Source organism: Cornus florida, unplaced genomic scaffold (assembly GCF_030987335.1).
Source record: "Cornus florida cultivar Cherokee Brave unplaced genomic scaffold, ASM3098733v1 CherokeeBrave_3.0.0_Hap2_Chr07, whole genome shotgun sequence".
Taxonomy (NCBI): domain Eukaryota; kingdom Viridiplantae; phylum Streptophyta; class Magnoliopsida; order Cornales; family Cornaceae; genus Cornus; species Cornus florida.
This window is the reverse complement of record NW_026775577.1, coordinates 10675372-10691139: the sequence shown is the minus strand read 5'-3', so window position 1 is coordinate 10691139 and position 15768 is coordinate 10675372. Positions and strand designations below refer to the sequence as shown.

Sequence of the window (15768 nt, the reverse complement as noted above, 5' to 3'; positions counted from 1 at the left end):
CTCTGACGTCTCTCATTCTTTGCCTGATCGGTAAGCAAACCCTAACTTCTCTCCGTTCAATTTCTTTCTCTTGATTCCTTTTCCTTGAGAACACAGGAATATTTAACCTGCTATTCAATTTTCAACCTAATTCTCACTTTATGATATACAAATATTCTTCTTGATTGTACCTTATTTCCAATGCATAGTTTGAACGGGAATTTTTATTGAGCAACTAACTATTTTTTTTTATTTTTTATTGAGCAACTAACTAGCAATTTGGAAGGTACAACAAGGCTGATAAAAAAAAAAATTATAATCACCATGGCTCTATTGGGTGGAAATCCACCGATTTAACTCTTTCTGACCTTTGTTCAAGTTCCTTCTGATGCAAAAATTAGTGTCTTCAGCATAAGGAATAATCTGGTCATAAAGTAAAATGATAAAGCTCACCAAAAAAAATTCCCACTTGTTCAGCATAAGGAATAATCTGGTCATCAACTAGTCTCGTGTAACATTGCATAAAGAATAATTTAAACACTTTTGAATATCTCATCAGTGTTGTTGTATAGTTGATACAATATCATTATTGGTAGTTTGCATATTATTATTATTATTATTATTTTCTCTCAGATTGGTCTTTCTGATCATGGTATATGCCTTTTGCAGCTATGATGATGGTATACTTTTAAACTCTCTGGAAGCCCGTGGAAATATTTTTTGGTAAGCTTTATCATTTTATTTTTTGACCAGATTATTTCTTATGCTGAAGACACTAAATTGATAGTTATGCAATTTAATGGTCAATCCAACCCCAAAATTATTTCACGCAGAATTAGTATTTTTGGGGTCAATCAAAATGCAAATCTTTCTGTTGGCCTATTAGTAGTTTACCACCTTGGTCATTTCAACATAATTAGGTGTCCAATGCAGGAGTTATTGCATTTTGATGGGACAAAATTAGTTTTTGCCAGGGGTGAGATTGATTCAACGGATCCAAAGTCTCTCATAGGTTCTGCTCCACTTGGTTCTGAATGTTGGAAAGTATGGATCAATGAAGTCATTGATGTCAATGTGCCCTTGTATATGCTTGAAATTCGTTGCTTTGATTTGAAAGAGTCATATGTTGAAGCAGCTACAATTGCATGGCCAATCAAGTACGTCAAAATTTGTAAGTTTTATGGCCTTTCTATTCGATAATATTCTTTATGATTACACATCTTTAATGCTTTTACTCATGCTCGAGAGGGTCACGTGCTTTTAAGTGACCAATATTGCGATGTATAGGGGGTCACGTACCTTTTTGTTTATTCTTGTTGTTCATTAAAGCTGGAGTTACTCTAGAAATTTTTACTCTCGGCTCATAATTTGACATTCAAGAAGCACATATGATTAAATACAAAAAACAAAGTTATAGTGGCCCTACCAAAATAAATTAATTATTGCCTTAGTAAACAAAAAAGAATAATTATTGGCTTGCTACTCTTTTCGCATTCCTGATTAAAAAAAAATTCCCCATTTCCACCCCACATTTTACAGTTCTACAGGCCAACTGCGCGTGAGTTCCTCTGGACTCAATCTTTGTGGTGTCCTGCAATTTACTGTGGCATGTCAACCACTTTTCATCTTCTTTGTTCTAAAGCGTGTTTGTGCTTATAGTTTAATGTAAAATGAAAAATGAGAAAGCCAAATGGAAGTGAGCATGTTTTGACAAAATGTAAGCCATTTGATGTTCGGTTGCTGGGTCCTGGACCAATTGGTAAAATTCCTATTGTTTATTATCTCTCTAGAAATTCTATATTATGAAGCACAGTTAGTAAGTGAACTAGGCCAGCAATCTTTTTTTAACTGCAATAAAATGTACCACATCTCTGAATTCACTGTTTCGGTTTTATAATGGAAGGATTTGTTTTGGATATGTTTTGATACATGTCTTTGAAGGTAAAATCTATCACAAAAATGAACTCATCATGAAGAATTATTAAATTGATCCTCTACATGCTAAAAGGCAAATCCAGTTTTAAAGATTGTGTTTGGATGACCTCTATTTTTTTTAGTATTACTTTTTTATAATAGAGTTTGGATGACCCTTGATCATGAATTAATCAACATTGTTGTCTATACATCATTTGCACTTGAAATTCATCCTCCATATGGAGTCGTGACAAGGAATGGTTGTTGACTATTTTTATTTGTGATGAAAAATAAAATGGAATCATCTGAAATATTTTGCAAAACAGGATGGAATGATTTTATTTTTATTGATTGCATTTTTTTCTTATCACTCATTTTCTTTTCCACTGCAATTATTTTCCATTCACAACGTGCCAAGATATGTTATTCATGGTGAGATATTTATTCTAGTTTTTACCCCCCCTCCCAAAAAAAAAAAAAAACTTTGGTGTGCAACTTCGTGTTACTTGGTCAAAAATTTTCACTTTTATCTCTATGCACCAGATCCGAAACCAAAGAATGAGAAGGTTATTGATTATCCATCTGCTCATCCAAATCCATCAACCACATCACCAGACCTTAAGAATGACGATCTGGAGGAACAGTTAGATATACTTAATGACGACGACGATGATGGCAGTGGAGCAGCTGATAGAGGGAATGCTGCTGACAAAGAGATACAAACTGGTATTGATATAAACTTGCCACATCAAAATGATACGGATGATGAGATTGCGGATGTAGATGTCAGTGACGATGAAGTGGATAAGGGCCATAATGCAGCAGAAGCCCTTAGAGCACAGGTAAATGCAGAGGGAAGACATGGGCGAACTTCAAGCTCGAGCAGCATCGGGAGTGAGAGTAGTGGTAGTGGGAGTGGCAGTGGCAGTGGGAGCAGTCGTAGTGACAGTGAAAGCAGTGATGGTGATTCCGTCAATTCTATCTAAGAGACGAAGTCACATTGGTCACCTCAGATTGAATTCCTCAAAATTGACTGCAAAAAACAAAGTGTGGTTATTAGTTATTACTCCTTCAGGAGAGGATGCAAAATGCAGGAAGCTGCAAAACCCTGGAAATCCACCTCCTCAAGCGCCGGAGGATATCGAATGCTGAATTTGGTTACACGGTACATTCTTGGAGGAATCCTGCAATTTGAGTTTTGTGTATGCTTATGTAAGTGTCTTTTTTTGGGCAACTCAGCTCTTTTCCCCTTCCAATACCCGGTGGGGTAACTTCTATATAAAATCAATTATAACCTAAAAAGTGCCATGCCATGTAATGTTCCTTTAAGAGCACTCTACCTTTGCACGTTGCACGACTTGGGTAAAATCTTACCCTCTTATTATTACTCTGTTGCGTTAAGGAAGGATCAGTGCTGCGGTTATTTAGATTGGTTAGTTGAACTGGGGTCATGAAGCATGATGGCAATCTGATGAGCTTAATCAAATTTAGGCTCTCCTGCACCATTTAGTAAATTTTTGGATCGTTGGTTGCTAGGCGTTGATGTCGCACATTCCCCCAGAGAGGAAGGGGGGGAGAGAGAACCACTTTCTTAAACTACATTTAACAAAGTTGCTGGGTTTGCTTCTATATCTGGCGCATAGGGATTATAATTTGCCCCATTCCTGTTGGTCCTGTTCCATTACCAATGGAATGGGTTAGGGTTGGGATGCATGCAGTAAAGGATAAAACCCCGCACGCACGGGGCTGGGGCGGGAAAGGGTCCCCACCTCATTTATAACACGCGCGCGGGGGAAAAGGGAAGCTAAATTGCACAGGGCTGGCATAATATCCTGCAGTAACGATCCGACAATAGTAAAAAGTCATAGCAAACCCCGTAGCTACTCGTACTAAAAAACAAGCATAATTCCTCCTATATAATTTTATTGACATGGGGAGGAACGTATTTATTAGTTATATCATCTACCATCGCCTGAATCTCAAGGTGCTCTTTGAACCAATCATAGACTTTATTGAGATAGGTGGGATTCTCCCTCCGAGAACCGTATATGAGAATTTCGCTTTGTACAATTCAAGCAGAAACACCAAAATAATAGTTGCACCGCATATGTAATAGAAAGTTTGAAATTTCTTAATCTCTGATTTCATCTTTTCTGAAGATACAAAAGAATAAAAAAAAAATAAGAAAGCTCTAAGATGAAGATTCTCTAACAATTTGCCTGTAGCCATGATCAAATTTAACATAGAATACTAACATAGAATGCAATTCTGAAAATTCAATTGGGGTACATTTTGCTTGTCCTCCCCAAACGCAATTAACCTGCAAAACTGACACAACCAATGGAACTTCAAGAATTCTCATGATAAGGACTGCATCAACTATCTCAATCCGAATTCTCATGATAAGGACTGCATCAACTATCTGAATCCTCTATTGATTTAGTACCCAAAAAAAAAAAAAAAAAACCCACCAAGAACCTCTTCTTCTAATTAGAAATCTTTGCTGATTTTATTCTGTACTCAATCCCAAAATCCAAGCATGGCCGGTGCCCGTCTTCATCCGGCTGCTTCCGAAACTCTCTCTCCTCCTCGGACACATTTCCGGCGACTCCATGGACCGCCAATGCACTATCACACTGTTTGACAGTGTTGGCTTATCAATTTCAGTGTCAGAGGCTATAGCAGGGTAGTGAGTTGTGAGAGATGGGTATGAAGAGAGATTGAGAAAATGAGTTGAGAGAGAGATGGTGGTGGTGGTGGTGGTTTCTTGGGCTCTTACCGGGAGAGAAAGAAGTGACACAATCAATAATAAGAAAAAATAAGAGTGAGGATGTATACAAACATAATGAAGAAATTAAGAGCGACACTACCAATAATAAGAAAAAATAAACTTAAGTGATATGCACCCAGTAAGAAAAGGGAAACTAATTTGTATGAAAAGCAGGAAAAGAGTGATTGAAGTTATGAATTAATTAGAAATAAATCCTAAAATCCTAAAAGTTCAGAATTTTTACACATAAATGTACTTATGGGCCTATATTTACAGTATTGTGTAGTCAAAGTCCCAATGTTTTAGAAAAATGAGGTGGACCAACATGAACTTTTACTGTTCACCACAATTTGGTACCTAAATTAACCTTCCACTTTTCGAACTCAATTATTATACTGCCCTCTTCTCACCCATTTTCTCTCTGAAGCACTCTGATTTCAAGCTAAGATCAATTTTCTAGGGCTTACGAAGATCACTGTTTGAAATCGATAGTTGTGCAATGCTTGGCGGATTGTACGGAGATCTCCCACCACCTTCATCCACATCTACAGATGACGAAAGAATCAACAATTCGTCCAATGTGTGGTCCAGCAGCACTAAAATGGCTCCCCCGACGCTACACAAACCGGCGTCGCTCTTTCCCCCGCCACAGACCGTTTTGAAGGCCCAGAACAAACCCAAAACCTTAACTTTCGCGCAACCAAAGATTGTTAGTGCATCGGTGGCTCTGTCGCCTATGTTGGTGGCTGAAGACACGGCGAGGAGCCCTTTTCCAGCTGGCACTTATTGGTGTCACGTCGACGGTTATCGAGGAATATGATCCAGCGAGGCCGAATGATTATGAAGAGTATAGGAGAAAGAAGAAGAGGAAGGCAATGGAGGCTGAGATGAGGGAATTGGAGAGGAGGCAGTAGAAGGATAAGAGGGAGAGGGAGAGACAGCGGAGACAGAAAGAGAAAAGGATTGTGGGGATTCGAGATTAAATATTTCTGGCGAAGAAGCATGGAAGCGGCGGGCGGCAATGAGTTGGGCAATGCCGATGGTTTCAATATAGGAAAGTCAGAGTTAGGTAGGCGTGGAGAGAGAAATCAAAGTGGTTTCTATGAAATGAGGGTAGTATAGTAATTGAGTTTAAAAAGTGAAAGGTTAGTATAGGTAACAAATTGTGGTGAACAGTAAAAAAGTTCATGTCCACGTCATTAAATTGGTCCGCTTCATTTTTCTGAAACATTGGGACTTTGACTGCACAATACTGTAAATACAGGTCCATAAGTACATTTATGTGTAAAAATCCTAAAAGTTATTAACTATTAATTACAATTCATTTAAATTAAAAAATATATATGTTACCAACCCAATCATGCACTAGTAAGCTCTTATTGTACCAAACAAGAGGAAGAGGGAGTTTTGAATACCATTTCAACTTAGGAAGCATGAAAAGCTAAAAAGAATCAAGCAAAGAAGCTTATCTGTTTCAGCGGTTCAGTTTTCATTTATTCCCCTTGTGATCCTTGAATCTTAATTAAACAATCAACCTCAAAGACATACTAAGCTGGCAGACTCTATGCTACTCTCATGGTAAAAAGGACTAGTCGTATTGTTACCAGAGTTATTTGTCCCTAAAAAATGAAAGGGATATAAATGGGTGGGTATGTAGCTGAGGATGCAATAAGTGGCATGGGCCAGTTATAGCTCGCTGGCATGGGATCGGGTCAAACAATTGAAGTATGGCCCATACAAAGGCACCACGAAATGGGCCGAGCTTGGAAGATCCACTGAAGAGGACCAAGCCCATTAGAAAGTCAGGCCCAAAAGGAAAAAAACCCTTGAGTAGGAGCCCTATGTAATAAGTTGGTTAGAGTATTTGTAATGGTCTATAAATAGACCATTACGAGTGGATAAGGGGGGGATTTTTTGGAGTTTATTTTCTATTGAAGTGTAAGAATTCTAGAGAGAGAAAGGAGAATGAATTTCTTGCATCTTCAATTGGCACCGTCTGTAGGAACGACGAAGAAGATCGATTCGAGCCTGATCAGTATCATGTTAGTTCAATCAGATTTGTGAACACACAGTTTGATTTTTGGAAGTCGAATCCAGATCAGTGAGATTGTAGTTTGTTCAAAGAGAATTCTTGCTTATTGTTGATTCTGAGGCATTTGCTTCGGAATTACGCAACTGTGATTTGTTCAATTGCAGTCAGATCCGGTGAGTTCAAAGTTAGAAAAGCTCAGATCTAGCAAACGGTGACCACGATTCAGTGAAGTTGAGTCCAGATCTAACGGAATTTGCATCGGTGATGCTCAGATCTGTTTCGGAGTTCGTAATTCATGCCTTTGCTTCGATCCAGAATCATGATAGGGGGTAAGAACTCCAATACGGTAGAGAACGTCCAGCAGGTGAAACTTGATGAGTTGATGAGCATGATCGAAGCTCTCCGGAGAGAAAATGCAGATCTAAGGACAGAAATGCAGCTTCAAGAAGCTCCGGTGATTCCGCTACCGCTCCCGGTAGGAGAAGAAGTTGAACGTACCAATGCGGCACATCACGGTGAGGAGGTCGGAAACAATCTGATAGATCTTCACCGCGAGGAAATCCGGCCAAACGGTTTGCCGCCAAATCTTTGTCGTATTGATGATCGTGAAGGATCAACTCGCGTGGATCCACGGCGTGAGCAGATCAGGCGAAACAAAACCATGACTTTTGATCCACATCAAGAAACGCTTAGCTGAGGTAAAGCAATAGAGTTTGATCATCACAAAGCTATGCCTCCATGGCGCAGAGAGTTTGTTCGATCCGACTTATCGGCCTTCCATGGCGACGTTCGACTATCACGGCTCAGAGAGGAGATCTGTAGACCAGAGAGCAACCGTGGGGTTCCAGAAGGAAAATGAAGCGCTCCATTCAGCAGCTCGAACGGTTGATTCATTGTTCACCGATGAGATTCTGAATGCTCCGAGTCCGAGGAAATTTTCCATGCCCGTTTTCATTATGTTCGACGGAACGACCAATCCGATCGATCATGTGTATCACATCCAGTTGAAAATGGCTCTGAACACTGAGAATGACTTTTTGATGTGCAAGTGCTTTCCTACGAGTCTAGCTAGACCAGTGCTCAATTAGTTCAAGAACCTGCCAAGGGGCTCAGTGGATAGTTTCCGAAGCTTGTGTAATCGGTTCATAAGCCAATATTATGGAAATAAGCGTCCAGCGAAGGACATTTTGAGCCTATTCACAATGAAGCAGTATGAAGATGAGCGTCTCCAAGCTTTCCTAACTAGGTTTAACCTTACCAAGAGCATGGTGATTGAATGTCACCCTTTTACGGTGGTTCAAACGTTTATACTGACCATGACTCGTGGCACTCCATTCCACACAAGCTTGGTAGTGAACACGCCGAAGATTATGGATGAACTTAATGAAAGAGCCGATGGATTTGTGCGCTTGGAAGAAGAAGAGGCAGCAAACGCTCGGAAGACATCCGTCATATCCACGGAGGAAAAAACCAAAGCAAAGATCAGACAAAAGCAGGTTCAGCCACAGCGTTCCTCGTGGAAATCTGAGAAGAGGCCCAGAGAGGAAGAGTTGGTTACTCCATTGAAAGTTACCTTAGCAAGACTGTACCAAGAAAATAAAGATAAGTTCCGACCTCCTTTACCAATTAGACAACCCCTTGAACAGAGGGATCAGTCTAAGCATTGTGTATTTCATTCTGACTTTGGCTATCAGACTAACGAATGCAGGAACCTAAGGAGACAGGTAAAGATGCTGATAGCCAGAAGGGAGTTCGCAAGTTATATTCAAGGCCCGGCGGTGGAACAGAATCGACCAATGGAGCATGTGAAGAGGAATCAGAAGTCGAATTCTCACAACACGCAACCAGTCGGAATAATCAATGCAATTCACGGTCGGCCTGAGCCTGCTAAGGAGTCAGATGAACTGCTTCGAACACGCCTTTGCCAGGCACGGATGAAGAGAATGATAGGCAGTGTAAACACTCTGCACCAATAAAGCGTATCAACACAGATAAAGTTTGACGGAATAGATCTATTGCGTGTTCAGATCCCTCATGAGGACCCGTTGTCGTCAGTTTGACAGTGGCCAAATGTTTGGTACGCGGAGTTCTGATTGATCCTGGAAGAAGTGCGAACGTCATGCCAAGGGATACATTTGATCGGCTCGAGATCAAGCAAGATCGGCTAAAATCCACCGGGAATCCTCTACTAGGGTTTGATGGAAAACGAGTGGAGCCCATCGGTACGGTGGAGGTAGCGGTACATGCTGCCGAGAGGGTTCTGATGGAAACCTTTGTGGTTGTCAAAATTCATCCCTCTTACAACCTTCTGATGGGCAGAGGGTGGATCCACAGAGTTCATGGTGTTCCTTCCATTATGCATCAAGTAATGAGGTGCCTGGGGCCAGACGAAACTAAGGTAATTGACATTCATGAGGACCAGGTTGCAGCTAAAGAATGTTATTCAGTAATGCTGAAGTATGCCGGAAAAGGGAAAGCTCCCATCTGTTCAGCAAGTCCGAGATAGCAATTACAGGAGCCTCCCTCCAAGCAGAATGGGGAGGAGGAGCCAATGGACTTGACCGAAGAGCCCCTCGTTGATGTGCAGATCGACCAGTTCCGACCGGAACGAACAACCAGAGTGGGGGAACGACTCGCTGAGGAGGAGAAACAGGAGTTAGTTAATTTCTTGTCTTAAAACGTAGATGTATTTGCATAGAGTCACCTAGACATGCCAGGGATCGATCCTTCTGTATCTTGTCACTCCTTGAACGTTAATCCCAATGCAAAACCTGTAAAGCAGAAGCAGTGACGGTTTGCTCCCGAGCGCAATTGGATCATTGCCGAGGAGGTTGACTGGCTGCTTGATGCGGGATTTGTAAAAGAAATGTACTGTCCTGACTGGTTGTTAAATGTTGTTGTTGTGCAGAAGATGAATAGGAAATAGCGAGTGTGCATTGATTTCACCAATTTAAACAAAACCTGTCCGAAAGATAGCTTTCCGCTGCCAAAGATTGATCAAATGGTGGATGCAACTACTGGATATGAACGTTTGACCTTTTTAGATGCTTATTCAGGTTATAATCAGATCCCCATGGACCCTGCTGATGAAGAAAAAACTTCTTTCGTTACCGAACGTGGGACATATTGCTACAAAGTCATGCCATTCGGACTGAAGAACGCCGGAGCAACTTACCAAAGACTTATTAGCAAAATTTTCAAGGGCCAAATAGAAAAGATCGTGAAAGCTTACATTGATGACATGGTGGTAAAAAATAAGAAGAAAGTTGACCATCTGAAACATCTACGAGACGTATTTGATGTGTTGAGGCAATATGGAATGAAGCTCAATCAAACCAAGTGCTCATTCGGTGTAAGTTCTGGCCAATTTCTGGGGCACGTGGTTAATCATAGAGGCATAAAGGCAAGACCTGCCCAAGCGGAAGCTCTGACTAAGAATGCCGAGCCGACGATAGTCAAAGAAGTACAAACACTTACGGGACGGATCGCTGCACTGAGCCGGTTCATTTCTAAATTGTCAGATCGCTGCAAACTATTTTTTGACACAATACGAAGCCATAGCAGGCAAGTTTGGGGGGATGAATAGCGCCTAGCATTAACTGCTCTGAAAGAGTATATGCAGAACCTTCCGATCCTGTCAGCTCTAGAACCAGGCGAAAAGCTATTTTTATATCTTGGAGTATCCAACATCGCAACAAGTGGTGTTTTGATTCGCTGTGCAGAGGGGAAGCGATATCCAGTGTTCTACGTTAGCAAGACACTGACTGAGGCCGAAAGACGTTATTCAAAAGCGGAGCGGGTGATACTCTCCCTAGTGCATGCGAAAAGAAAGCTCAGGCATTATTTTGAATCCCATCCTATCATCGTTCTAACCATTTTCCCTATCAGAATAATCCTGCACAAACCAGACCCCTCAGGAAGGATGACGAAGTGGGCCATAGAGTTAAGCTCATTTGATATCACATACGAACCCAGAACGGCAGTCAAAGGGCAAACGGTGGCAAATTTTTTACTAGAATGTGATTCAGAGGACATGAAGGAAGACCTTCGTGGTTGCTTATGGAAACTCTTTGTCGATGGATCCTCAAACCAGATGGGTGCAGGCATTGGGATCAAACTGCAGAAGCCAGAAGGTACGTCCTTAAGTCAAGCGCTCCAGCTTGAATTCAGAGCTACCAACAATAAGGCAGAGTATGAAGCACTGCTGGCAGGAATTAAGCTTGCCAAGAAGCTGAAGGTCAGAAATTTGACTGTTTTTAGTGACTTGGAGTTAATTGTTCAGCAGGTGAATGGCGAGTATAAAACCAAAGATAAAACGATGGAAGCATATTATTCTACTATTATGCGGGAGGCCAAAAACTTTGAAAAAATTGAATTCGTTTAAATTCTGAGGGAGCATAACGAGGATGCCGATCGGCTAGTATGTAGTGCCTCGGGTTCTAGAGAAACATTGGCAAGGGTGATTCCAGTAGGAATATTAAACCAGTCATCCATTTTTGAAGAACCTTCGAGCTCAGATCCTTGGCAAATGAATGTTATTCCATATGAGCCAAGTTGGATTGATCCGATCATAACTTATATCCGGGATGGTACTCTGCCTGAACAAAGAGATGAGGCTAGGAAAATCAAATCTAATGCTGCAAAGTACACTATAGTGCATAACCAGTTGTATAGAAGATCTTTTTCCGGGCCGTACTTAAAGTGCGTCACCCCCACAGAGGCACGACATATACTGCGAGCTATTCATGAAGTTGTATGTGGAAACCATTCAGGAGAAAGGTCTTAAGCGCAGAAAGCAATGACACAAGGGTACTTCTGGCCGAACATGTCGCGAGATGCGGAAGAATTATCCAGAAGGTGTGATAGGTGCCAAAGGTTCGGACCACTGATCTACCAACCACCTGAGGACTTGCACGTAATGGCCACACCATGGCTTCGCACAATGGGGGATGGATGTGGTTGGTCCTCTGCCAACTGCAAGAGCTCAGAACAAGTATGTGATGCTGGCTATAGATTATTTTACTAAGTGGGTGTAAGCAGAGCCGTACCCGAGCGTAACTCAAACTCATGTGAGACGGTTCATTTGGAGTAATATTATCTGCCGGTTTTGCGTTCCGAGGTCAATCGTCATGGATAATGGGACTAACCTTGACAGCAAGCAAGTAAGAGAGTTGTTGGAGGAATATGGAATTAATCAAAAGTTGGTGGTAGTAAATCATCCCCAGGCTAATGGACAATCAGAAATCATGAATAGAACAATCTTTGCTTGCATCAAGAAGAAGCTTGAAGATAAGAAAGGAAAGTGGTTAGACGAACTGCCAAACGTCTTGTGGGCTTATAGAACGACCCCAAGGCGACCGACCGGAGAAAGCCCATTTGCCATGGCATATGGTACCGAGGCAGTTATACCGGTCGAACATATGGTTCCGACTGTCCGAAGCTTAGCATAGAACTGAGAGCATAACGATAGTATGTTGAGGTTTAACCTTGATTTGTTGGAGGAAAAAAGAGATGCAGCGGTGGTAAAGCTTGCATCCTACCAACAGACACTTATGAATAGCCATAACAAAAAGGTAAAGCGTAGAGACTTCGCACAAGGTGATCTGGTTCTGAAGAAGAAGGTAGGAATGGTAAAGAAAATGGTGGCACCTTGGGAACGCCCATATAAAGTTGCAGAAGTCTTAGGGAAGGGAGCCTACACTTTAGAAACCATGGCCGGAGGGTTGGTCAACAAGCCATGGAATGCTACGTCTCTGAAAAGGTATTATCAATAGAAAAGCGAGTTCCAATTTTATCATTGATCATTCTCAAATTGTGTATGCACGAATGAATGAAATTTTGAAATCTACAAAGAGATATCTTCTTATGAAAAAATTGAATGTTTAAAACTCAGCAAAATAAGTGGCAGCTGGCACTATGAGCCGAACGCCAAAAACTTGCCAAAAAAAAAATATAAGAGTGAAAGTGGCAAATGGCATTCTAGCCAAGCACCAACCACTCAGCAAAGTAAGTGGCAGCTGACACTATGAGCCGAACGCCAAAAACTTGCAAAAAAAATAAAAGAGTGAAAGTGGCAAGTGGCATTCTAGCCGAGCGCCAACCACTCAGCAAAGTAAGTGACAACTGGCACTATGAGCCGAATGCCAAAAACTTGCCCAAAAAAAAAATAAAAGAGTGAAAGTGGCAAATGGCATTCTAGCCGAGCGCCAACTACTCAGCAAAATAAGTGGCAACTGGCATTATGAGCCGAACGCCAAAAACTTATCAAAAAAATAAAAGAGTGAAAGTGGCAAGTGGCATTCTAGCCAAGCGCCAACCACTCAGCAAAGTAAGTGACAGCTGGCACTATGAGCCGAACGCCAAAAACTTGTCAAAAAATAAAATGAAAGTGGAAAGTGGTATTCTAGCCGAGCGCCAACCACTCAGCAAAGTAAGTGGCATTTGGCACCATGAGCCGAACGCCAGAAACTTGCACAAAAAACTACTTTTGCTGTGACACACTAGCTGAAAGCCAACCATTGACATACAGGGAAGAACCAGATCAGATAGCATTAAATCATTAAATCAACAGAAAGAGTTTGATCAAAAGTCGGCCATTTCATTAATAATGAAGTTTAAAGAGTTACAAAAATGATGAGGTATATAGATGGCAAAAATACAAAAGAAGGAAAGTCAATACATCAAAAAAGTTCTAATTAGAAGCGTTTGCCTCGTCAGCTTCTTGATGGTGCTAAACGGTCTCCTCATTATTGTTGGTGTTACCATTCCCACGGGGAGGAGAGTCGAGCTGAATGACAGAATCATTCTGCTGAGTCCTATCCTCAATAGCGTTGGAAGAATCATTCCGCTGAGGGTTAGCTTTAGCAGCAGTAACAGATGGAGTCACGGTGGACAAAGGAAGAACGTCCAAAGTCAGAGCAGCAGAAGGAGTAGGAGTTATCCGGGAAGAGGCAATCTCTTGGCACTCATCAAATATGCCCTCAGCAGCGGTGGAGTCTGGATCGGCATAAGTACCCGGAGGGTCAATTTCTAGCTCCCTGTCAACCTCATCAGGGGTAGAACTAGTTTGACCCTCACCCGGAACACGATGGGCATAACCCTCTCGGAACCCTTGAGTATATCTGAGGGCCCCAACTCTGGAAAACTGAGCGTGCAGAGCTAACATACCACCATTTACCATACTAATGGTGTCGAGTAAAGCATTGCGCTCATCCAAAGCCCTTTTCTCAAAGGCCATCCGAGCGGATTGCTCATCACTCAGAAGGCATAGCAATTATTCCTTTTCAGCCTTAAGGGATTCCCGCTCGGTATGCCAGACGCTCTTCTCGAGCTGCAATGCATTCCTCTCATCCTGAAGAGAATCTGTCTCCTTCTTCAGGGACTCTCTCTCCTTTTCAACTTTACAAAGTTGAACCATCAACCCGGTCTTCCGAGCAGCCAAAGCATCGTTCTCCTTGTTTACTGCATTAAGGTTGTCAGAGAGCGTGCGAACCTTGGCGTTCACAAGCTCAACCTGCTTTTGCATAGCCATCATCCCGTACAAGGTCTGTAGAGGTATACATGACAACTGGTTAAGCCGAGCAGATGGTTAGAAGAAATCAAGTGTAAAGACTGTATGAAGATTCATTGGCTAAGATGCAGAAGTTACCTCGATGGCAGATAAGGGAAATCGGCTGAACACTTCCTTCTGAGACAGACCCTTAACAACCTCAATGTCCTTAGGAGTCCACATGCTCCTATAGTATGCCATAGCGGTCTGACCATCCTTGAACATGGTCTCGTTCGGTTTTACAGACGATCCGTCTATTTGAATGAAGCGAGGATTCCATGGTGTCGTTCCTGATGCAGAGGCATGCCCAGAAGGGGTAGGGGGCCTAGTCAGAAGAGGCCTGGCTAGAGGTAGCACGGACACATTCGGCCCAGAAGGCCTAACCCTCTGTGACAAAGGAACATCATCGAGGTTGAGGGCACTATCGGGCTGATGCCTTTTTCCTCTTGCCTTTTCCCGCGCGGAAGCAGTAGTAGGGCTGGGAAGATTGCTGACAGAGGGGGTCACGTTCGGACTAGCGGTCGCTGTGTTGGAGATCGGGTCAATAGCCGTCACAATCGGATCGGTGGAATGAGTGGTATCAGAAATGGTAGCAGAATAAGATACTGAAGCTGGAGAAGAAGTTACTGCAGGGGTGATAACAGGCCTGGGGGCAGTTTTCCTCCTGCCAAAGGAAGGGATCTGGAGTTGACTCATTGTCTTGCCGAGGGCTGAGAGAGCAAGGAGGTTGTCTGAAGTAAGGAGGTTTGAGCAGGAGGGAATGTTGGTCAGAACGTACTGCTTCAGGTAGTTATCCCTATCTCTGCACACACCGTAGCTCAAATCATCACAAGGAATGCCTAAGGAACGGCACAAGAAAGTACAAAAACGAGGAATGCAAATCTCGCAAGGACAGTCACTCTTATGGGTTTTGTATTTTTTGTAAGAAGAGACAGAGCACTCTCTAAAAGCGCTCGGGATAGGGAAATCCTCTGCAGCTAGAGAAAACCAGGCTCCCCTAACCCCAATTATATTTTTCCTCCAACCCTTCTCGGATTTGATCTTGTCTGTGCAGGTGGACCTCTTCTCAATAGGGTAAAAGTGGTAAAACGGTTCATCAGTTCTGATTTTGCTAACCTTGTAACAAAGGAGAAGATCTACGAGGTCCAGATCTAGACCTCTGTCACGGATCAGAAGCAGCATAACAAATAAAATCCTAAGGAAATTTGGGTTTACTTGCAAAGGGGAAAGTTTCAGTTTATTAAAAATGTAGCAAAAGAAGAGATGCAAAGGGAACCTAAGAAGGTTAAGATGAAGGTGTGAAAACAGAACATCGCCAGGAAGAAGGCCAGCACCGGTTCTAATATTCACCTCTGTAAGGCAATTTCTAATTTGTATATCGTTAGGGAGGTGAAGTTTCATGCGAAGAACATCTAGATCTACAGTCATGGTGAGAATGAATGAAGATTTTAAGCAAGAGAAAGAGGTCTTCCGAAAGAAAAAGGCAAATGAAACTAACCTCAGAGAGTGAGAACGTCAAAGAGT

At 42.1% G+C, this 15768-nt stretch overlaps 1 protein-coding gene across 1 annotated transcript; it reads left to right on the top strand.

Annotated features, from left to right (window-relative positions):
- Window positions 1–603: 603 nt before the first annotated feature.
- Window positions 604–3195, top strand: LOC132267458 (uncharacterized). Its single transcript, XM_059768618.1, has 3 exons — window positions 604–702; window positions 954–1150; window positions 2437–3195. The coding sequence occupies exons 1-3, from the start codon at window positions 629–631 to the stop codon at window positions 2877–2879; spliced, it is 714 nt and encodes a 237-aa protein (XP_059624601.1). The 5' UTR covers window positions 604–628; the 3' UTR covers window positions 2880–3195.
- The last annotated feature ends 12573 nt before the right edge of the window (window positions 3196–15768 follow it).

Excerpts from the sequence above, each read along its gene's own strand:
- LOC132267458 (XM_059768618.1), top strand. The coding sequence starts at position 629 with ATGGTATATGCCTTTTGCAGCTATGATGATGGTATACTTTTAAACTCT. Across the intron at positions 703-953 it reads GCCCGTGGAAATATTTTTTG|GGGTGAGATTGATTCAACGG; the intron begins GTAAGCTTTATC and ends AGTTTTTGCCAG. Across the intron at positions 1,151-2,436 it reads AATCAAGTACGTCAAAATTT|ATCCGAAACCAAAGAATGAG; the intron begins GTAAGTTTTATG and ends TCTATGCACCAG.